At 49.1% G+C, this 23,684-nt stretch overlaps 1 protein-coding gene across 2 annotated transcripts in view; it reads left to right on the top strand.

Moving 5' to 3' along the window:
• ZBTB7C (zinc finger and BTB domain containing 7C) overlaps positions 1-22,269 on the top strand; it is a 124,454-nt gene extending 102,185 nt beyond the window's left edge. For both annotated transcript variants that reach the window (XM_019531789.1, XM_019531788.1), the window contains exons 2-3: positions 6,002-7,201; positions 15,177-22,269. In XM_019531789.1, coding sequence (XP_019387334.1) covers positions 6,018-7,201; positions 15,177-15,813 — 1,821 coding nt within the window. In that variant the 5' untranslated portion in view covers positions 6,002-6,017 and the 3' untranslated portion in view covers positions 15,814-22,269. The remainder of the gene's footprint in view (positions 1-6,001; positions 7,202-15,176) is intronic.
• The last annotated feature ends 1,415 nt before the right edge of the window (positions 22,270-23,684 follow it).

The raw sequence follows: 23,684 nt of genomic DNA on the forward strand, positions 1-23,684 counted from the left end.
GGTCTTCTTTCCCACTGCTTTTGTGTGCATGAGAACTCTTAAGTTCTTCAAAAAGGCAAAGTCTGTAGTGTCGGGAGAGGCGCAGAGACTGCCAGCTCTATTTTTGCTTTTGTTATTCTTGGAAAACGTGCCCTTTAATTGGGGTGGGGGGCAAAGGAGGAGGGGGTAGGAGGAACAGGAGGAGAGCAAGCGTCAATCTCAGCCCACTTCCAGCATGTGTCAGTCCCCCCAGGGCATGGGAGGCTTAAGGTCATTTCTGAAGATTGGTGCCCTCCGTGGCAGAGGAGACCTGCACAGCTCTCATAGGACCATGCACTAGACATGCCCTTTCTAAAACTTATATCAGTTGCTCCCGCACAAACCACATTTAAATTGCAATGTTCCCCTTCAGGTCTGGCAATATCCTGAAATGTTATCAGCTTTCCTAAGGGCTTTAAGTGAAACAATAACAGAACCACATCTGGAGAGGCTGGAGGGGCCAAGCAACTTGACTCAAGTTCTGGAAGAGAGTTGCAGATCGTTTCAGGTGCATCGTCTGTCCAGTTTCCATCCTCCCCGCACCTTGCTAAACTTCTGTGGTTTGTAATGCCTTTTGGCTATTTGTTAATTGTTTTACTCTATCCTTTGCTGTTGCATGGAAGACCCTCACAAACAAAGAGACCTGACTTAGTCTCAAACGGCGATTTTTGTCACGTGGAAACAGGGAAAGTGCAAAGTGGACAATTGCCCCCGGAGAAACAAGACACCAGGTTTTCCTTGGACTGTGAAATACAGAGTAAACTGATTATACATATGCATGGGTCAATGGGTGAATGGGAATATTCTTATCTTTTTTCAGTTGCTGTGACTTTAGGGATTAGCAATAGAAGGCTTAAAAAAATGCAAGGATGGTGTCACTTTCCAGGAGAACTTTTGAGGGATAGCGGAGCAATCTTCGTTCCACGTACCTGTTATTAGGATTCAGATTCTAAAAAAGAAGTTGACTGGTCACAGCCTTCCTTAAGCCTCTTTATTATCTTGTTTCTGCTTAATAATCCAGCCCGTTTACTTTTGTTTAATGACTACTATAAAGGAATATCTTATGACAGGCTTTCTGGACTCAGTTGGACTAATTATTAGGAAAGCAGCTGAACGTGATTAAGCGCAGCATTCTGTAATGAATCCGTTTGTTGCAGACAACAGACGTAATGACTGTGTGGACCGTGCATCCACCAGGAGATCAAGGACTAGAGTCCTTGTTCTTCAGACCTAAAGCGGAGACCTCAGTAACTTCGGCTGAAGAAAGACTCTTATACCTGCTAATAGTGGCAGGTCCTCTTTTCTTCTTTGGGCCAGGTAGGCTGGAGCTATGGCACTCACACTACACACACCATGCCAGTAGGGTGCCACCATTACTTGCTGGCTTTAAGTCTCCCCAGCATGTCTTTCCAAAAGCTAGGCTGTAGCTTGGGCGTGATATCTGAATAACTTCCTAGGTAAAGTTCTGTGGCCCACACGATGGTGGATGCCGGAGGAGGTAATCATTGTGGCCTCTCCCGGGCTCTGTTAGGAGTTCACTATGACTTGGGACAAGTCCCCTTCCTCACTGCTCCTCAGCTTCCCCATCTGTAAAATGGAAACAATGGGATCCCCCTAGGCCAAGTGTTGTGTGGTCCAGACACTGGTTCTTTCAAAGCTCTTTGGCATTCCTAAATGGGAGATGCTTTAGGTCTGCACACTAGCTAGGCAGGGTGCCTGCTAATCACAGCTCCTGGGCGACGCCTGCCGTGATGCTTGCCCCACCCTCTTGCTCCTGTTCCCTGATACAAAATCCTGGAAAAGGGTCAATGAAGCTGCCTTGGGGCAACCCTGAGTCCATGCCAATAAGCACACCCAAGACAGAGCGCTGCAAGTGGTGCTGGCCGTTCACTTGGGACCTATCCAGGGAGGCTCTGTCACCTCACATCCAGGATTTGAGGAGTATGGAGTATGAGGGGGGTGCCCCTGGGTGCACTGGAGTCTATGGAGACCTTCCTGCAGTAGATGCAGCTGTGAGAGGTGCTCCCCTAAGTGCTGAAGGGCCTTTTTCTGCAGCTTGTAGATCAGCTGGGAGTGAGTTCAGTCCCCATTGCTCCCCCAGCACCTGTCTGGGGACAGTGGTGGAGTGGTAAATGGAGGCAGATCTTTTCAGTCCTGGCTTTCATGCAGGCTGATCATTTCGTGTAGGGGAAGCAGCTCCGCACTCAAACCAGCACAGCAGGATCGGGGTGGGGAGGGATGTGCTTGGGCTAGCAAGCGGCTTGGGGCTGGAGATGGTCTGAAGGCAGCTGTGTAGCACTGAGGATAATTTCCCTCTTTTCCCAAGGCCTTGGTTTGCCTGCTCCCACATAACTGCCAAACACTTGCTGCCTGGGTGTGGAGGTTGGCAAGGAGGGAAGAGATAATTACAAGGTCTCTGCTGGCTATTGATCGGCCGTGGGCAGGAGGAGGGAAGCGCCAGTGCTTGACAACTCCCTTCTCACAGGAAGCCTTGCCAGATAGTCTGGCCATTCGGTTTGCACCAAGGCCTTCCCAGCCCACAGGATGCCATTAGGAAGCCCTTTGGACCGGGTTTTGCTGCCCCCATGAGGGCAAAACCCCCAGTGACCTTAGTGACTGCCAAGTCACACACTAAGTCAATGTTTGGTTGGGCCATGGCTGCAAGATTACAACAGCCAATCCTTCAGGGCTTCAGACCCAGCCAAGGCTCCAGCACAGCAAGACAGGAGGGTCTGACTACTGAGTGCTGCCTCTGGGATGCGTGCTAGCCTCCATCAGCCAGCCCCAGTCCCTCCTGTCTTTGAGCCTGCGGAGAGACTGGCCAGGTGGGTGAGCAGCAATCTGGGGACTCCTCCTGGGGGCAGCTGAAAAGGTGGACAGCCTGGCAGAACATGTGGCCAGTGGGGAAGCAGTGGGGGGAGGCAGAAAAGGAGGAATTTGGGGGCTGGGAGAGGAGAAGCCATGGGGAGTGCACCAGTAAGTTTTCCTGTGAGAGAGCTTATCAGCACATGCCCATTGCCACACTAAGGCAGCTCCATCAACGCTGATTTGGGGACATAATGGGTGCAGAGAGGGTGACGCAGGTCTTGCTGTGATGCTCCCTGGTGTGATTCTTTGGTGGTACAGACCCATTCAAGGACACAAGACCTTCTCTACATTGCTGTGATGGCAATGGTGGAAGGGGTGGGGAAATCTGAACGCACCCTGCCCAGGCCCCATCCACCAAGCCTTCAAGCAAAGCTATCCTGGACACGTTCTCAGTGGCTGCTCTCAGTCCCACAGGAAGGGCTTGAGAGCAGGCACAAAGGGGTGAGCTGAGAGCAGCATCACAGAGGTACTGCCAGGTCTAGAGCATGCCAGCAGGCTTGGGTGAGTGGGACATGGATAAGGCATGTAGGAGTCAATGGTGGCAGAGCTCACCTCTGGCATAGAAAAGCCCCAAGAGTTGTTGCAGACCCGGGCAGGGAGAGGGACCTGGAAGAAACCAGTAGCAGCAGGGTGGGGAACTGTGACAGCAGTACCTCTGCAAGAGTCTTTCTATCAGTGACTCTGCCCTCCTGTTATGGACCAACCGCCTGCCTTCTTTCCTGCCATGCCTTGATCTTGGTTAATCGATGGATATTAATTAGCGGGAGGCTTCCCATTTTATTTTTTTTGCCCCGGTGATAGGGGACGCTATCTGTGGCTCCTTTCCTCCCCTACACCGCAGCCCAAGCCTCGCAGATGGTACTGATGTGGTTTTGACCTGGACCTTGCTATAATTTGGCCCTCCCCTTAACTTCCCTGGGGCTTCCACCACCCTGTCTCATCCCGTGCCTTCCTGGTGCTCTGCTGCCCCCTCTCGGTGAGGCTTCCTGCTGCCCCCCCCCCAGAGCTTCTTGCCGCCTTCTCTCGCCCTGGGGCTTCTCGCTGCCCCCTCGCCCTGGGGCGGGGGCCAGTGCATCCCAAAAATGCCGCGCCCTTTCTGGCACCGGGGCCCCCATACTACTGTGGAGCCCCTATGAGGCCTCCTCCAACCCCTAATAGCCTCACCCGGTCCTCCAGTGTTATAAAACTACAAACAGAAAACTCAAGCCCCTGGGCTGTAACATAGGCCATCTGGCTAACCATCATTCAAGCCCCTACCAGGGAACTCTCCACCCTGTATCCGTGAACAGGAGCTGCTCGTGCCGTCAGGCTTCTCTACTCTGCTTGTTCTGGCAGAGCTCCTTCTCCCCTGGCTGCTAGCAGAGAACTGCCCTTCTGGCCTCACTCCTGGGGTTTATATGTGCCAGGCCCTGCCCCTTCCTGTCAGCTGACTCCCCAGCAGTTGCCCTAGCAATCCACACCTGTGCCTCTGCTGTGAGGGTAGCAGGCACCTTTGTGTCCTGCTACAGGAACCAATCTCCAGCTCCTCCAGCCACGGTTTCTGTAGAAAATTGCCAGTGGACAGTGGTGCCCGCTGGGAACTGCATGAGGAGGGTCTGCGGGTTTGGAGTCCTAGACATGAAATTGCATTGGCACGCTCTCCTCCCCTCCCTCCCCCTTCTGTATCTTGAGAGTTTCCAAAGGGTTAATGCATTCAAAGTTATTCCAGCTGTTTTATATATGCTGCATGTGACACTAATAATGTATTCCTAGCCTGCCAGAGGAAGTGTCTCTCCTTCCCTGGGATTTCTCATGTGGATGATCTCTTGGAACCATCTGAAAGAGGAAATGTTGTACAAATAAAACTCCTAGGACACTGTTACTATCAGGTTTTCCTTTGGGCCATAGGATTTTTGCTTTCAGATTCCCTTTTGAAGCATAAGCAGCTTATGAGGGAGCGGTGGAGGCCTTTGACAGAAGCAAAGTGCATTTGATAATGTTCTGGGAGTTGCACATGAGCATGCAGCCAATGCGTAGAAGAGGTGAAAGCTTAAGGATTTAGACAGCCCTAACCCATCTCTGAACCCAGCTGGAGGCATGAGTGCTCTGGTGCAGAGCACCTGTGCCATTGCTGATACTTGACTGGTAACCCTGGTAGCTAGCAGTGTCTCCCTATTGCTACAGGTCAACGCAGGCACTTGGTTGTCTTCTATCTGGATGTACGATGTGATGGGACCACTTACCCATGCCAGCCTGGCCAGTCCTCTCCCCTCCTAGCAGTAGGATGGGGCATTTCAGGACATCCCAAATGGGTCTCTACATACACAGCCAGTAGGTTTGCTCTCCTGTGCTGAAGCAGCATGCGATAGCTAAACATGACCAGTGTCGTGAGTGTTACCGTGGAATATAGGACAGGTAGGGACCTTCTGAGCCATAAGGACCAGCCCTGTGCTATTGCAGACAACTATGTCATGTAGTCCCTGGCACGATAGAGAGGAGGCTGGTCACAACGTGATTGCATTAAAGTGATTGCATAAAGGGTGCGTCCTTGTTATTGTTACTCCTTTGAAATAATAATGTCAATACTGGTGGGTGCCTAGCAAAGCAGAAGATAAGGCATGAGTTGTGCCCCAAAGGGCTTAGCCAGCCACTCAAATGAGAAAAGCTGGGACAATAAACTGGTCACGGAAGAATGCAGGAGGCATCGAGAAATGAGGGGATAAAAAAAAAAAAGGATTCCTGGAGGAGGGATATGAAGGAGGAGGGAGGGTAGTTCGTGGATAAACAGCAGGAGCCTGTCCCAGAGATAGGTAACATCCTGAATGGGGCAGGGAGATGAGAATGGGAAGAGGAGACAAAGGGAGAGAGGGCTGGGAGGAGCATAGCGAGCTGCTCAAGCGAGTGAAACCCCGGGCAGCTTTGAGGGAGGTGAGAATCGGTGCAGAGGAATGGACACGTTTGTAGGATCAGGAGCCGCTTATGACTGTGTCTGCAGTGTTTTGGAAAGAGAAGTGGGAAGCTGGGGACTGAAGAGAAGATCACAGAGTGCAAGGGCAGAGGAGGCCACGTTGTGCAGGTCTGTACCCGCACTTAGACACTGCTGTCTAATTCCTCACTGTGTTGTGGTCTCTCCTAGGGCTCTACATGAGAATATGGCCGATGGCATTGAAGATCTTATTGGGATCCCATTCCCAAACCACAGCAGCGAAATCCTATGTGGCTTAAACGAGCAGCGGCACGATGGCCTGCTCTGTGACGTCATCCTCATTGTCCAGGACCAGGAGTACAGGACCCACAGGTCTGTTCTTGCTGCCTGCAGCAAGTACTTTAAAAAACTCTTCACTACTGGCACTTTAACAGACCAGCCCTATGTTTACGAGATTGACTTTGTCAAGCCTGAAGCACTTTCTGCCATCCTCGAGTTTGCCTACACTTCAACTCTGACCATCACCACCTCAAACGTCAAGCACATCCTCAACGCAGCCAAGATGCTGGAGATCCAGTGCATTATCAACGTATGCCTTGAAATCATGGAGCCTGACAGAGAGCCGGAAGAGGACGATGAAAAAGAGGATGAAGATGACGATGATGATGAAGATGAGGATGAGGAAGAGGAGGAGGAGGAAGAGGAGGAAGAAGGGGAAGATTTTGTGAATCAGGAGAGTCTGACAGATGTCCAAGAAGTCAGCTGCCACCAAAGCCCGTCAAAATCTGATCTTACTGAAGCATACACAGAAGCACCTAGTGACTTTCCAAACCATTACCCGGCCAATAGCTCATCCGGACACTTAGGTGTGATACGAGACTTTTCCATTGAGTCGTTACTTAGGGAAAACCTGTACCCTAAGGCAAACATGCCCGACAGGAGGCCAGCTCTATCTCCTTTCACCCCGGGCTTCTTTCCCCATTTGTGGAATGGAGATTTCAGTCCCTTTCCCCAGCTGGAAGAGCAGCAAGCGGACAACGGCCCTTTGGACCTGGTGATCAAAAAGAGGAAGATTAAGGAGGAAGAAGAGAAAGAGGAGCTCCCTCCAGCTCCTTTCCCCAATGACTTCTTCAGGGACATGTTCACCAACAACCCTGGAGGTCACTTAGGCCACATTAAAGCAGAGAATGACTATAACGCTTATCTCAACTTTCTAAGTGCCGCCCACTTAGGAGGAGTCTTTCCTCCCTGGCCTCTGGAGGAAGAAAGGAAGATCAAGCCCAAGGCGTCTCAGCAGTGTCCGATCTGCAACAAAGTCATCATGGGGGCTGGGAAGCTGCCACGGCACATGAGGACTCACACCGGGGAAAAGCCGTATATGTGCAATATCTGTGAAGTTCGCTTTACCAGGTGTGCACTGATCCTTACTGCCAGCTGCAGCAGAGCGGCCTCATGGGAGGTGGGTAGGGGGAGGAGGGGAGGGTGTGCCACGGTGAAGCACCAGTGGGTGTATTTAGTCTAGCAGTATTGGCTGTGGGGTATGAAGCAGGCTGGCACGTGGCAGGGTAGGGGGTTGGGACGCGAGGAAGCCTCAGTGGAGCAGTTCCACAGAGACGCAAACATTTAAGCAATGTCTCCTTTGCCGTAGAAGTAAAGTGAATTGCAAGGAGCTACAGGCTTGATTTAAAGTCCTCAGTGCAACTCCCATTGCTCTCGGTGGTTTGGGATCAGGCCCTGTCTAAATAAAGGATGTAATGTTTCCAGCTAGATCACAATCTACCACAGAGAATCAATGGCAGAAAGAGGGGCCTGACCACAGCTAGTGGGAAAAAATCAATGGAGGTTTCTATGTAAAACAAGCAGGGGAAGTACACACATATACCTGTAATAGGAAATACACTGTGGGTAAACTAGCGTATTTTCTCTGGCACAATGTCACGCACAAGTTTTGGGTAGGAGGGTGGGCCACGATCTGCTAACACAGGTTTAAGCATGACTGCCTGTGTCCACCCTGGGGCCAAAATCATGCTCTGAGTATTACGTGCCAGTTACAAAGACTTGCGAGGATGGTGCATTTTTCCAGGGAGATGAGGTTGATGACTGCAAGCTAAATCCTATGGTGATGTCCAGTCTCTGCAACTCTGGGGCCTTCAGTAGGGCTCCTCTCCCCCAAGGCAGTGGGAATCAGCCGGGGGGAACTGAGAGCAGGATACACTGTGCAACCCTTCTCTCAAAAGGTTGGTAAATGAAATCGGTGAGCAGCAACAAATGGATCAGCGCTTGCTGCGTACAATTAACATCTAACAAGTAAAATCTCAGCCATAATGGCAAAGCTTTCTGACGAGAGCTCAGCATTTGAGCTGCTGCTTGTGAAAGAGAGTAAGCCCTATTGGACTTGGCAGAGTGAACTATTTGAAAACACGGTGCACAGCCGGCGAAGCATAGCACCTGACAATGGGCAGATACCTGGGGCGCTCCTGCATCACGCCCGCCTTTTCCTCTCTTGTTCCTGTGATAATATTCAAATGTAATTTATGCAGATGAAGGGGATTTGACCTGAAAATAAATTTCCATGCTAGGCTCCATCAGCCCAGCTTATGCTGCATTACAATGCATTGAGTGTCCTGCCTCAGGCTACCGCATACAACGTGATCTGGCTAGCCCTGGTGTTTAGAGGGAATGGCTGATACCCAGTATTAATTAATGACTGTGGATAATTTGTTCCTGCTTTCTTAGTTACCCCACACCTATTTGCATGAGGGCTGGTGCTCAGAAGCACTAAATCAGCTCAGTGAGAGGCAAGGATTTCTTAGGCTGATCTCTTTTATTGGACCAACTATATAGCTGGGATAAAGTCAGACAAGCTTTTGAATGTCAGACATTCTTTTGCACCATCACAACTTCAACATCCCTCTAATACTACCTAAATCAGCTCTGGACATAGACAATCATCATTCAGCCACCCAGCAGGGAGCAACAGTGCAAGCCTTCCTATTCTTCCCTGGAAATGGGCCTCAGCCCTCACTCGGAAGGACTGCTTGCAGAGATTAGCTATGTGGCTCTGCCTCTGCCTGCTGAGCAGCTGGCCAGCTGCATTGGTGAGGCCACTCGCAGCAGGGCCAATTACTCTGGCCTGTGGTGGTGAGATGGATAACTGCTAGTAGGGGAATTAAATTCGCCGACGAATTGCGGACCTACCCCGCCTAAGCCAATTACTGATGCTAATACCGGGCTCTTTCCTTCACCAAAACCTCCAAGATCTTTCCAGAGGGAGTTGGGGATGCTATCCCCATTTTCCAGGGGAGACAAATGAGGCACAGAGAAGAAAAGTGAGATGCCCAAGGTCCACTGGTCAGTCAGTGGCAGAGCTGGGCACAGACGCCAGCTTAGTTGCGTCCCAGCCTAGTGTTTTGCCCACTAGGCCACAAAAGGTGGAAAGCTCCCTAATGCAGCTCCTCTTTCTACTCTTCTTCCCGGGCCCAAAGCCACACACATACACATGAACATGCATAGTCTTTGCCCCAGATAACTTATAATCAAGGGGCTGAATTTGGTAGAGGTTCATGCCTATGCTTTACCTTAAACAGCAAGGGCTCCCATCAGCTTCCTTGGGCACATCCATAGCAGAAGAACAAGCTATAAAAGTCTATGCCGGGTCCAGGACTAACTGAAACTTGGCCCTATCCCAGGAGCATGACAGACTGGAGGGCATGGAAGGACAGACCGAAGGAAGATCACACAACTAGTTACATGTTCCCGGTGAACCTCTCTTGGTGCGCCAAAATCCAAATCATGTGACTGTGGCCATTTTTACCAAGGAAAATCCTTTCACACTTTAGTTCATGATTAAGAGCTGCTGTCACGTTGCTTCTGCAGCAGGTGCTAAATGATTTAGGCTCTTTTGCTCTGACAGCTGTTGCTAATGCTCCAAATAAGTCGCATGTATTATATTATACAATCCTGCCATCCCGCGTGTTTCTTAGGCATCCAGGTAGGTTAAAAATTACCTACAAACTTTTCAATTAGATGACAGGCAGGGCTGGTGGGTTTGCCTCTTATTAAGATTGCCCACCACTTCCCATTGTAAGTGATGTTTTCAGTTCCTTATAACCCTGCCAGATCTGGGCTGAGTTTTTCCAGGCCTGTCACCTTGCTCAGGCTGGAATTTTTGCCGCTCAGTGGTGCTCAGCCATGCCTGAGCACAAGGCAAGGGGAAAATAGGTTGTTTTGCCCATGTCCTAAAACTTAGCCGGTTTTCTCTGAAAGGCGTTAGCACCCTCTAGAGGGGACTTGGGATTTAGCCACAAGGAGGCCTTTGTGGCAGGGAAGAATTTTTTTTCTTTCCTAGTGAAAATCCACCCAAATTTAGTTAAGTTGCAAGCCTCTGAAAACCTGAACTTTGCGTGCACACAGTAGAGGCTGCTTACATGTTAGCAGTTAAATTCCCTGAAGATGCTGCCTGCACTGCATATGCTTCAGCCTGGGGCTGTTCAGATTTTGACTGCTGCAGTCCCTGAGAATAGGGGGACATGCTCTCCTGTGCTGTTAGTGGCCATCTCCCACCAGGGAAGAGAAAACCTCCTGATTTAATGGGAAATCAGGCTTTTGGCAATTAGGAAATGCCAAAATTAAAGTGACTTGTGCCTCCCCTCCCCACCATGCATAGGCACTATGGTATTGGCCATTGCCCAGGACATTCAGTGCCCAAGATGGACTTGCTTTGGCAGTGGAGTAGGACCATGCAGCAAAGATCGGTCCATCAGACCATCACTTGCAAAACTGGAAGTGTGGTGTGGATGGGGCAGAGGGCTGCAGATAGAGAAAAGGTAATCTGCAGGTTCGGGCTTTTATCTTGCCCCTGCCATAGCTGCTCTGTGATGCTGGACTACTCACACCAGCTATACTTTTTGCAGGTGTTCACTAACTACTCAGTTCTCATTTTTTTGGGTGCCTGACCTGAGACCCAGAGGTCCGACCTGCAGGACTGCTGAGTACTCCCAGCTGCAAGTGAAGTCCATGGGAGCTGGGGTTTGACCCTCCTACATGCTCTACAGCACTCTACACTGACTACCAGAGCCTCAGGGTCTCAAAATGGGCATTCAAAATTGGTAGTTACTTTTGACCTTGATTTCTGCTGGCCTCCATGTCCCACCTGTAAAAAGGAGCTAATTATAACCCCCATCTCAGAGGGCCATTGTGAAAACAAATGTATTCATGCTTTATATGAGCACAGATACCATCATGATGAACCCTCCAGAACAGCCTATAGGGTAATTTATAACTGTCTTCAGAGCAGGGTTTGAATACCACGCCTGGGACCACACACAGGACTACAGATAAAACAAAAGTACTGATTTAGCTGCACATTCACTGAGCACTTTCCGCTGTGGGCGCTGAATGAAGTACTTAATAAACAGCGTGGGATCATGTCATTAAAACTGGCCCCTGAAGCATCCACACAAAAGGGCAGAATTAAGGTTGCATGAACCAGCTTAGGTCTGGATTTCCTAACTTTTGAATGCTTGGCTTTGCAGTCATATCATAGGGGGGGGTGCATGCATGTGTATAAATTGCTAAAATCCTTAGCCCTGTTACAAGTAAAATCATATATAAATGAAACAGAAAGCATGGCAGAGATCAGATTTGATTTTGGCTGCTCCACTGGCTGCTTACTTTCCGCATGGATCTGTCATTGGACGATTGAAATAACTTTGTCAGTTTTTATGTTAGCGAGAGTTCATAATGAGTTCACTTTTTAGGAGCTCATGTGCTAGGACTGGTGTGGTCAGCCCGTGGCACGAGCAGCGTGCAGTAGATCAAAGAGGGGGCTGGCAACACAGCAGCAGACAGGGCAGGAAGCAGAAAGCAGAGAGCTGATGAAGGCTGGGAGCTCAGGGCTAGGAGCAGAAAGCAGAGCAGGAGATCAGGCAGGGGAAGGAGACTGTAATGGTAATTGGGGAAGGCGCAGGGCTAATTGTGGCTGCCAAAAAGGTTACCCACCCACCCCTACTGTTCTCGGACATGGCTGCAGTATTGGTAGTTGCAGACATTTCAGGGGAATCTTTAGTCCTCTACAAAAAATCAGTTCGAACTGTTTAATTCTAATATGATTTAATTCTAATAGTTTTTAATGAGTGCTTGCAGAAATATTTCTAGGGCTGTGGATTTAAAAAAAGATTATTTTACAAATAAATGGCACTTGGCTTGTGCTCCTTTACTTTACAAGCCTTCGCTACACTCTGTATGTGGAACTGCAGTCACCTTAAAGTGTTCAGAGGGTTGTGTCAGCCTCCTAACATATCACTGTGAACAGTAATTGGTGTAAAAAGACAACCTCAGATAGTGCAGCAGCTCCAAAATCTTAACCTGTGCTGAAGAGAAGCCAGGGGTTTTTTTAGTGATGTCCTTTATTGGACTGACTGAATAGTTGGAAGAGATGTTAGATAAGTTTTGGGCTTCTTCAGGGCCCAGAAGCTGATCTCACATCTCTCTCAAATATCCAGTTGGTCTAATAAAAGATGTCACCAAAAAAAATCTTTCTTCTTGAGTATTTATTTCCTGGGTCAGTTTTCAAACGAAAGTTTGCGAGACATCTAGTGTTGAGTGGAAGTATAAGCTGGAAGGGAAGATGAGCAGTGAACCATTTAATCAGCAGCACTGCTGTCCCCAAATCATGCTGTTTCCTACAGCATATCCATGTGGGTTTGGAGGGAGGGAGGTGGTTGGACTTTCCTTTGCTATATTCCAATTACAGCATTTGTTTTGAGCTCTTTGGGACTGGATTCAGGATCCCAAAGTGGTAGGAGGTGTGCGCGGTGTGGAGCAGCATGTGATATCCCTCAAAAACGGCATGCCCTAAATGTAAAACGAGGTCTGTGCTGGAGCAGCTTGGGAACAGCAGCATATTTTAGACAGGGGTGACTGAAATAGGGTCAAGTCAGCCTAACTGTTTATGGCCTGCATAGTGCTACAGCCCTGTGCAGCCTGTTCATAGTGGGGTTTGAAACTGGGCTGTCACTGAAAGCTGAGCCTCCATAGCCCGAGTGAAAGGCTCACCGTTGGTAGCTAGGGGTGTTACAGGCTCATCAGTCTGTTTTATGTGGCCAGCTATCACATGAAGGGATGAAGTGTGACACCTCCCTTGGTGGCTTCTCACCCCTGAAGGGATAATGCAGGCTGGAAGCTCCCCCAGCCAGTGCTGATGGGTCACGGTGCTATTGCTTTGTGTCCTCCCCTCATCAGTGTGCCTTTTGCCTCTGTGGTTTGAGAGTGACAGAGACACGTGCAGCCATGGTGTGGGTTGTAATCTGGGCCCCCTCCAGGGGCTGTCCAACCTTTATTACTCCGTCGCTTCCAGGGACATCATGGGTACTCAGTCCCTGGGCCAGACCCAGCATAGACAGATGTTAACCTTCCTGATCTCCAGTGCTGATGTCTCCGTTTCTTGCAGAAAGGGGGATTGGGCTCCTGTCAGAGACAGCCCTCATCGGCACATTAGTAGGAGCATTGCCAGCAGATTGAGGGAAGTGATACTTCCCCTCTATTCAGCACTAGTGAGGCCACATCTGGAGTCCTGTGTCCAGTTTTGGGCCCTTGCTACAAAAGAGGATGTAGACAAATTGGAGAGAATCCAGTGGAGGGCAACAAAAATGGTTTGGGGGCTGGGGGACATGATTTATGAGGAGAGACTGAGGGAACTGGGCTGATTTAGTCTGGAGAAGAGGAGATTGAGAGGGGATTTAATAGCAGCCTTCAGCTCCCTGCAGGGGGTTCAAAAGAGGATGGAGCTGGACTGTCCTCAGTGGTGGCAGATGACAGGACAAGGAGCAATGGGCTCAAGTTGCAGCAGGATAAGTTTAGATTAGATATTAGGAAAAACTTTCCAACTAGGAGGTAGTAGAGCAAGCTACTCAGAGAGGTGGTGGGATCTCCATCCTTGGAGGTTTTTAAGACCTAGCTAGACAAAGCCTTGGGTGGGTTGATATAGATGGGGATGGTCTTAGTTTGAGCCATGGGTTGGACTAGATAACCTCCTGAGGTCCCTTCCAACACTTGTTGTCTGTGATTCTGGATTTTTAGGGATCCACACTGGGCTTACCTTCCAGGAACAGCTGCCATCACTGAGCCCTTACCTACCACGAGCCTGGGAGGTCAGAGATCAGGGCTTGAACCTGGGCTGGGTCCACAGCACTGTCACTAGGACGAGGCTGCATAAGACCCTTCATAAGGGCTGGATCATGCAGGGATGAAGGCTCCCAAGCCCTTCTGGGAGCAATTTAGTATGCTACACAGGATTGGGCCCAGAAGGTGCCCAGTGCTGACATGGACTGGCACTTCTAGCAGTCTTGGGACTTTGCGGCTGCGGGAAATCTCAGCCGTGCAGTTCAGTGAGGGCACCAGGGAAAGGGCTGCCCACACTGCACCTCCTGTATGGCTAACAGCAGGACTGCATGCTGCCACAGTAGGACTGTACTGGGAACCTGGCTCCTTCCTCTGCCCCAGCTTCCCAGTGTAAAGAGGGTGTGAAAACTCTTCTGTGCATGGGTTCACTGCTTGCTCACTTGGGCTGTCTGAGGCTCTTGAGGGGGACCAAGCTGGAAGGAGCATGAGGAATTTCCCCCTTCCCCCTTGTGTGTCCTGCAAAAAGCCCTGCTCCATTGCAGTTCCTCATTTGTGGTAGGACCTTTCTCTTCCTTCAGCGACAAAGGGCGTAGGAAGCAGGGGGCAGTGCTAGGGCAGTAAGGCCAAGCAGAAGAAGCAGATTGTGCCATTCCCCTACCTGAACCTCCCATGCTGTGATTCTGCACTGGTGCCGGGGGATAAATGCCAATTCAGTCTCAATGCGGACAGCCACGTGAAGGCCCCTGGGCAGAGCTTAATGGGATGCTGAAAGGAGCTGGGCTTAAGGAGCCCATTACAACTGGTGTTATGAGACCTTCTCTTTGGTGTAGATAGATGGAAGCATATGGAGCATCCAGGATTGATCTAGGCTCATCTCGACAGGAGAGTTGTGCTGGTAAAGATACGGTTGTGAACTGATACAGTTGTACCAGTTATATATACAGCTCCCCCCATACACAGCGCTAGGCCAGTAAAATTATCCAGCAGTTAAACTGTACCAGGATAATTATACTAGTACCACTATATGACTACCGTTACACTGCCTGTCTGAACAAGTGCTAGCACTACAAAAGCTTGTCCGGCTGGTGGGCCTGGAGCACAGTAAGGGCAGGGACCATGATGCAGGAGCATCGTTTGTACCAGCGCTGCTGCCAGGCTTACATCCCAAGGGGCTCAGTGCCTCGGTTCCCACAGCAGCCTCTTCAGCAGAGGTCAGCGTAGCTGCCAAGCAAATGATAACAGACGCCTGCCTCTTGTTTTGTAGGCAGGACAAGCTAAAAATCCACATGCGGAAGCACACGGGGGAGAGGCCGTACCTCTGCATACACTGCAACGCCAAATTCGTGCACAACTACGACCTGAAGAACCACATGCGCATTCACACCGGGGTGCGGCCCTACCAGTGCGAGTTCTGCTACAAGAGCTTCACCCGCTCCGACCACCTCCACCGCCACATCAAGAGGCAGAGCTGCCGGATAGCCCGGCCCCGGAGGGGACGCAAGCCGGCGGCCTGGAGGGCGGCGAGTTTACTGTTTGCACAGAACAGCCAGCCAGAAGAGAAGGGCTTCATGATGCCGCCCACTCTGGAAGAGATGAGCAGCCATCTCAGCAGCGCGGCCATGTGCCTTCCCGGCCCCAGCCCCAAGCACTTTATGAGCGGGGCCAAGTCTGCTCTCAATCTGCAAGAGCTGGAGAGCCAGTTTGAAGAAACGCAAATGAAGCTGTTCGGGAGGACGCACCTGGACATGGAAAGGAACGGGGGCATCTTTGCCTTTGCCCTGGGCCACAACGACAGCCTCTCGGCGCGGCCCTATTTCCCTCTGCCAGACCCGTGGAGCACAGGATTTAGTGGCCTGGCTGGCCTAAACCACCTGGCCCCAATTTCTGAAGCTAGCAACTAAGCCCCTTCCTGTCCAAGCGATGGGTTTGCTGTAGTCCGCACCGTCCGTAAAGAGCAAAGATCGCCCTCCACTTCCGATTCTCACCCGTCTCTCCGCGTCTCACTCCGATCGCTCGCCCGCACCGATCTAGACGACATCCCGGGACTTCAGGCAGGTGTGGGGCCCAGAGCCGCGCACGAGCAACCTGCGGCCATTCTTCTGAGTGGGAGATTGCTGCTGTTGCTCTGTGATGGATGCTTGCTCAAGGGAACCTGGGTTGGGCTTATCAGGGACTCCACCACTGCCGTTTCTTCAGACCGCCCTTTTACAGACCGTGCCTAGGGCGCTCGGCGCAGAATCGGATGAGGGTGTCATTAGCTGCCGGTGATCAAGCCCCCCCACGGATACAGCGTCTCTTTGGTTAGCAGAATCCAACACTGAAGAGGTGAGAAGGATCCAGCTCCAGGGTGGCTGGATTGCTACCTGCTTCTGAAAATGTCCCCTGCCCATGCTTGGAGGTTGTTGTTATCTCCATAAGGCATCTTTTCGGAGGGACACTCTCTTTGTTGCCCATTCACTACGGCAGATGCTCAGCTGGAGGCTGATAAACACCGACACATTTTTTGCCATCTCCACATTACTTGACCCTTTTGGTCCCAAAGGATTTTATTTTAAATCCTGCAACCAAATGGCATGTTTTCCCCCTAAAAGGCCCTCAGAATTCCTCTTAATGCAAATCAGTGCAGCTTGTACCAGTGAATAGCACTGAGGATCCAGTCCATGTATTTGTCAGCCATGGCTGAGATGACACTTCTGAACCCCTTGACAGAACTGTGCTTATAACACGTTGCATGTGATAACCTGGGAACACTAAGGGAAAAGATTAAATTTTGCTCAGGAGTAGAGCTGGGTGAAAAATGAACTTGTGGGTGGCTGTTCTTAGCCATCTGGGGGGAGAAAAATCTCTGGGAATGAAAACAATCGTCAAGATGTTTAGCCAATGAAAAGTTTGGGAAAAAATAATTGTGGGCGAATCAAAACGTGTAATTTTTAACAAAATGGACATGTCTTTGGGGGGAGGGGGTGTAAAAAGAGATGTGTTTCATACACTCTGAGGAAATGTTAAATTTGAAATTATTTCCACCCAAAAAGGGGAAATGGGAGTTTTGAATTTTCTGGCTTTATTTTAAAACACAACACTCGGTGAAACAAAGACTGAATCCACACTTTCAAAACAAAGTTCTGGGCAAATTCTTTTTCACAGCTCTACTCAGGAGATCCCCCTGTAAAAGATGATACTAAAGAGTGCCCAAACTAGGCTGTCAGCAGGCTCTAGTAGAAATCGTATTTCTGCAGAGTTTGTCAGTTCAGAAGGTGGAGTTTATCATACAAAATATGAAATACTCAAGCGAATGAGGCCATTGGTAGGAATATGTGCCCACGTTCCCCTTTTAAGCAGTGGCGATAACTTCATTTTAATAGTCTGATGACCTGCAGTTACTAGGAAGCTAATCCAGAGACTGGTTTTAAATTGAACCAGGACTCAAAAATGTAAATGTTAAAGATGAGGGCATTCTCTCTCCTTTACCATTATCTTTCCATTTCATTAGGATCAAAGGGAAGAACCGTAGCTTGCTTTTTCAGCATTCAGTTTATCCTTTGATGGCGCTGCTTGAGAGTCACGGTTCAGTGAGGGTCTCACCACTGGCGCACTGATGTTCTTACACTCGTGGGCCAAAATGAGTACGCTCTTCAAAGTCTTCCCCCCGCCCCCTTATGCATCCCCGTGTCGGCAAATACTTCAGACACAAACGATTCCTCCCTGGTTTGGGAACACACTGATCCCGATGAACGGCTGGATCCTATTTTTTCCCCACCAACCCTCCAAAAATATCTGCAAAGACTCTGTGCAACAAAGAGGTGGGGAAGGAAAAGAAGACTTTGGGAAAACTGCATCAAACCTTTTTTTTTTTTTGTACATGTACCGAGTTCTTATACCGACCACGTTTTGCAGACAGCCGGTTACTTCAGGTGTTCTTTGTCTACGATTTGGAATCATTGTAAAGTATCCAAAGATGCAGAATACTGTATAATCTACAAGAACTTGAAGCAAGGTGTTGTTTTTTCGGTTTGGTTTTTTTGGTTTGTTTCGTTTTGGTTTATTTTTCCCTCCTATTTATCCAGTGGGGGGGGGGAAAAAAACTTTGGAATTTTTCTATTTATAACTATTTTTATGTGATTGCTTTCTGTACAAAAAAAAAGACAAAAAAGAGACACACAAAAACAAGTTTGCCTTAGTTAATCATGGGACAATCATCCTTAACTGTTGTTGAAACTATAGATTTGAAGAAAAAACAAAAGCCTAGATACTTTTATGTATTTATTAAACAGTGTTAATTGATTCTCTTAAATTATTAGTGAGACCTAGTCCTTTTTTGTGTGGCAAACATTAGCTGAAAAGTTGCAGAAGTTTAACTACATCTGTGTCGGTTTGCAGAAGATACAAATTTGGCACTTTCCAAAGGCTTTTTATAAGATAATCATTCCTTATTTAATTGTCTCGCTGTAATCTTTCTGGTAAAGGAGACCATTTTTATTATTCTTCCTATTAACAAGTTAAGGTTGATTTTCCCTGAATGGGCTTTTTTTCTGGTCGTATGTAGTTGGCTGATGGCTGAGATCACTTCATGGTGAGAGGAATATTTCTAACCCTGTTTCTGCCTTGCAGTTTCTTTACATTTCAATGTTGTTGCAGTGGTGTCAGGCCACAGGTATCTTGTACTGGTGCTCATAGGTGTGGGACGTAGGAGGAGCAGCCGTCTCTGCGGTTCTCCGGGCCCCTTCCTGAATTGAACCTTTTCACCCTACTCACATCAATTTTAACACTTAATGAGCTTTTTTTCAGTTGTTCCCTTAAGAATCGAAGGTTACTCACATTGAAACTAGTACAACCCTCCTCACTGCCATGGTTTCATTCCTGATTCACGCTGGTTCAAAGCACAGAATCAGGCCTCCAAGGAAGTTGGGTTTGATTTTTCTCAGCTACTGGCATGATGGCATCCTCTTCCTCTTCCCATCATGATTAATTAGGCCTCCAATGCAGCAGAAACTTAAGCATGTGCCCAACCTGAAGCTGGTGAATAGTGCCATTGATTTCAGGGGCTATAAATCTTGCTTCACCTGAGAACTACGTAGCTCTCAATTTTTCTAAAGAAGTCCAGAAGCTGGGGAAGTGGGACCAAGTCATTAAACAATCAAAGCTTGGTTTAATGTTCCTCATAAAAGTACTAAGTATAAACGAGGCAGGAAACCACATGTTATTCGCTCCCGCTGGTTGGGCCCCATGTAATTCACTTTGAGAGCCCAGCTGTTTTGAGTAGTCAGATATTCAGCTAATCAAATCAAATGCTAAGCCCTGCTTTTGGCATGATAACAAGCTTCACAGCTGGCTTCAGGTAGCTATAAACTGAGAGGGAACAAGCAAAGTAATGTGGTTATATTGTCTGTTATGGTAACCGTGATATCCTGTAAGGTATGGACAAACCACATGCACACGGCTCGTTGGCACTGCGCTGCAGGTCTCGAAGGGCACATGGCAATTGTACCCAAAGGCGTGCAGGGTGAGAGGACGTCCTTCTGAAAATCTGGCCCTGTAAACGTTAAGGGACAACACTGCAAAGGCCTGAGTGCCCTCCTGCTGTCCAGCTCACAAAACCTAGGGAAGAGCAAAATGATGCCCCCTTCTTTCCCTTCCCGTCATGCAGCAAATGCAAATGATCTTTGAAGTGCTTCATTGGGGACCAAGGTAATCAAATCTTCAAGCATACCTAAGTGGCTCAGGATCCTCAGTCCCATTGACTGCACAGGGGAGTTAGGCTCTCAAGGTATATCTGCGCTGGCTTGTGCCACCTCTGGGCCAAAAAAATAACCTCCACCCACTGCCGCCTGGACAAACCTGGACACGCGGCGGTGAGGGCATTCCAACGATGCTCCCATTTCCCCTCCCTGAGGTATGTTGGATCAAATTGTCCGTCCCTGCCACAGCAAGGGCAAGCAAACTTCAGGCTTCATGCTGCCCACCCCATCTAGCAATGTATTCAAGCATCTTCTTCATCTCTGTCCACCTTCTCTTCCCACTCCCATGCCCCTAACCTTATAGCTTGTGCTGGACTCACGCGGCTGGTCCCTGGGTCAGCCTGGAGACAGCCGAACAATAACCACAGAGGGGGCTCGGAGCAGATACTGCCTTGCACCGACTTCTCCCTGCTTCTCTCCTCGCCTCCAAGCACCTCTGAAGCTCCTGCTCTGCGGAGCACCCCCTTGCTCTGCGGGCAAGAGGAGATCAGCGCATGGAGGAACCTCTCTGCACGCAGGCCTCCATCCAGCCCCTGGCTTTGAAGCAGCGCCTCAGCTGCACGGTGAACTCCTGTGGCTCCCCTGTCATGTCCCATTAGCTCTTGATTTAAAGATCCCTAGCTCCATTTGATTTTATAGGCTTGATTCAATTCCCCCGGGAAGGAGGGTTCATGCAGCTGATGTGGCCTCGGCAGCGTGACGCCACCAAAATCGAATTCCCAAAGCAAACAAGCCAAAACCACTGCTTGCTTTCTTCTTTCCCACCTCAACGTAGCAGGATGAGAAATGTCCCTGGTATTTGGCTCCATGTGTTTCAATTGCAGGGAAACGACCTGGCCAGCCCCTGACTTCATCTCCAGTCTCGTGACATTTCGTGGTTTCTTCTTGTGTCTCTGGCTCCGGTAGCAAAGCAATGAGGGGACAAATCTTGGCTCTTTGGAAGTGAGCATCTGTTCTTCAGAAGTCAGCTAGGCCAAGACTAGCATGCATGGGGGTGAGAAGCCAGATAAAAGAAGAACGCTCCCCCCAAGACTATCTGTGTTTCAGTTGCATGATTTTTAAATCAAGCATGTCATTTGGGGCAGGGCTGGCTTGGATCTGGGGCTAGGACCATGGTGGAGGGAACTATTTTGGGAATATTTCCACATCCCCTTTCATGTTGTGAGCCTACCACATGAGCGACAGGCTACTCACTTGTTGGAGAAGCAGAAAGTAACACTGATTAGAAATGCAATGGAGAGGGTCAGATTGAAAGTCTTGAAGTACCTGGCTCCTGTCGAATTCAGTCCCTTTGAAACCCTGTGTCTAAGTGTCCTGAAGATTTGAATTGTTCAGCCTGGATGAAATATGAATGGCTTAAACATGAATAATTTCATGATGAGAGGAGGTGGCAGGAGTAACCCAAGAGGGAAAATGATGCTATTTACCCTGAAGTCACTATTTAAAATGGTTTGTCCACTGTCTAGATGGTCTTGAGCCACTTAGGCAAAACACCCGCTGAAATCCATCAGGACGTCATTGCTATCAGTTATATTGCCTCCTACGGCAACCGTGGGATCCTGTAAGCTAGTGACAAGCCACACACGCAAGGCCTCAGTGGTCGTAAAACCTTCTACCTGCTTCTTCCCAGCTAAGTTTGTGTCTGGTGGAGGGGGGAGCAGGAGCTACAGGCTTGATGTCCCTGCATGCAAATAGTCAGAGACAGCCAAAAACTGGGAGCTCTGTCTCTGCTCGCAGTGGCCAGAACAACCCACCCCACAGGAAGGACTGAAGCTGATCTTCTTGTAGTGCCAGCCCCTGGAGTCAGGGGATTACACAGAAATCTCACCTTTCATTTGTTTTAAACAAAAGGCAGTTTCCAGCCCTCAGGGTTGCAAAGAAGAGCTGGAGGCCAGGATCTGTACACTACCAAACCCATGAGTATGTAGCAAGAACCCAACTTCTTTGTTTTTACATCTATGATCTTGGGCAGCCTGGGTCACTTAGGAATGGAAATACTAAGCAAATGGCACATCCTGCGTCTGGGCACGGAGTTGGATGAGATGACCCCTGAGTCCCTTCCAACGCTAGGGTGTTACCCTAGCTCCAGAACCAGCAGTGCCTTGCTGACTGTCTAGGCTTATCTGCTCCAATGCTTCTTCAAGCTTTGCTTCCAAGGGAGAACAACTCCCTGGCAGGGATCTGGAATGAGAAGGATCATAATTCAGGATCTAACCCGCTGACAGGACAAGATGGCATAATTGCCACAGCAGCACTGAACCCAGGCTGCTACCCACTGCCCAAGAGGGCTGGAAACATCAGTCACGCTAAGCTAACCCCACTACCTTGTTCTCCCATGCCCTTTCCCCCTCTTGTACCATCAATCCACCTCGTACGCAGCGCCCTGAAAGCATAGTATGAAATACCTGCGGCCTGGAAATGCCTTTTCAGTTGTTTTTATGTGTTGAACCAATGTTTTACTTGACTTGCACTAATTGCTGTAGAGCAGTATATTGTTAGATTTCTTTGTTTTGATTTATTGTTTTGGTTGCAATTCCTGTTGGCTAACGAGATGGCAGTCCTATAAACATATCTGTTGCACATTTTACACCCATGGACAAAATAAAATCTTACCTGAAGCAACCAGTGTCCTCAGTACCCTGAGTGTGGCTGCTCCTGTCTCAGGACCCTCATTGCTCCACTCAGCAGAAGCCAAGCCAAAGCCCCTCTCCTTTCACAGAGTGCCCAGCATTGGCCTCTGGCCATGCTGGAAGGGAAGCTCCACTCTCTCTCTCTCTGTCCCACTACAGAGCTAAGCAACATCCTCTATCCCGAGCAATAGTAAAGATCAAGTCCCCTGCATGCTCCTAACTTGTTCAGGAGTCTATGTCTGCTCTGCAAGGCGGCGCTGAACATCTTCTGCAATGCCTTGTTGACCTGAAGTCCTCCTCGCCTTTACTGCAGCGGGCAGGATCCAAAAAAGGCTGTGGATTGTCAGCTGGGAATGGTTGTGGTTGAGAGGACCTGATCATCATTCTCCTGCTAATCAGGTACTTAGCTCTGTGCTCCCCTCTGCAGCTCAACTCTTCCTGCTATTAGGCTGCTGTGCAGCTGTGCTCTCACTAAAAAGGACTCGTGTTGTCTTGCCCTCCCCTCTTCTGCTCTGATGCTCCCAGCACTACCCCTCTGCTGCCCTTACCAACGCACTGCCCTATTCCAATGCCAGTTACAGCATTGTGCCATGCCAACACCTCTTTGTCTCCCCCTTAACGGCTGGACTCTCTAGAGCAGTAGTTTTCAACCTGTGGTCCACGGACCCCTGGTAGTCCACAGACTATATCTAAGGGGTCCACACAAATGATCAATCAGAACTATGTGAATACCCACACTTACAATTCAGAGGGGTCCACACCTCCATTTGAAAATTTTTAGGGATCCACAAATGAAAAAAGGTTGAAAACCACTACTCTAAAGAGATTTATAAGCCTGCTATAACCTCCATCCTACTGGATTCACCAGGGAGGCGCTCCCAGATAGTCAAGCTCATGAGTTTCGTGCCTGTGGATCACCTGTGGAAGGGCAGTATTACACAATAACAGCGCTGGCTGGGAATTTCCCACCCAAATCACTTTTGACAATAATGCTGTTTCTGCAAAATTGAAATTTTCCAACAGGGAAAATTTGATTTTGTCAAAAATGGTCAGTTATCTGTCAGCAAAACTGAAATGAAATGTCTTCTTGGGGTGTGTTTGACTGGAATTGGAATAGTCAGGTGTTAGCCCGATTCTTGAATTGTTCTGACATGTTTCATTTTGAGTCAGTTCAATTCACAGCTGCATCTCCTTTCATTGACACATTGCATTAATGCAATGCACTCTTCCATCAGATGGTGGCATGTGGCAGATCTTGAGAATCGCATGACTGAAGGTCTTCATGAAGAACATAGTCCAGCCAAGGGTTCCAGCCCAGAAGGGAGTAGGAGATGCCCACACTACAATGTCCACGAAGTAATATGCCCTCAAAAATAAACACAGTTTAATGTTGATCTGACTGAAATC

This window comes from Crocodylus porosus, unplaced genomic scaffold (genome assembly GCF_001723895.1).
Source record: "Crocodylus porosus isolate Cpor-Errol unplaced genomic scaffold, CroPor_comp1, whole genome shotgun sequence".
In the NCBI taxonomy this organism is placed as follows: Eukaryota; Metazoa; Chordata; order Crocodylia; family Crocodylidae; genus Crocodylus; species Crocodylus porosus.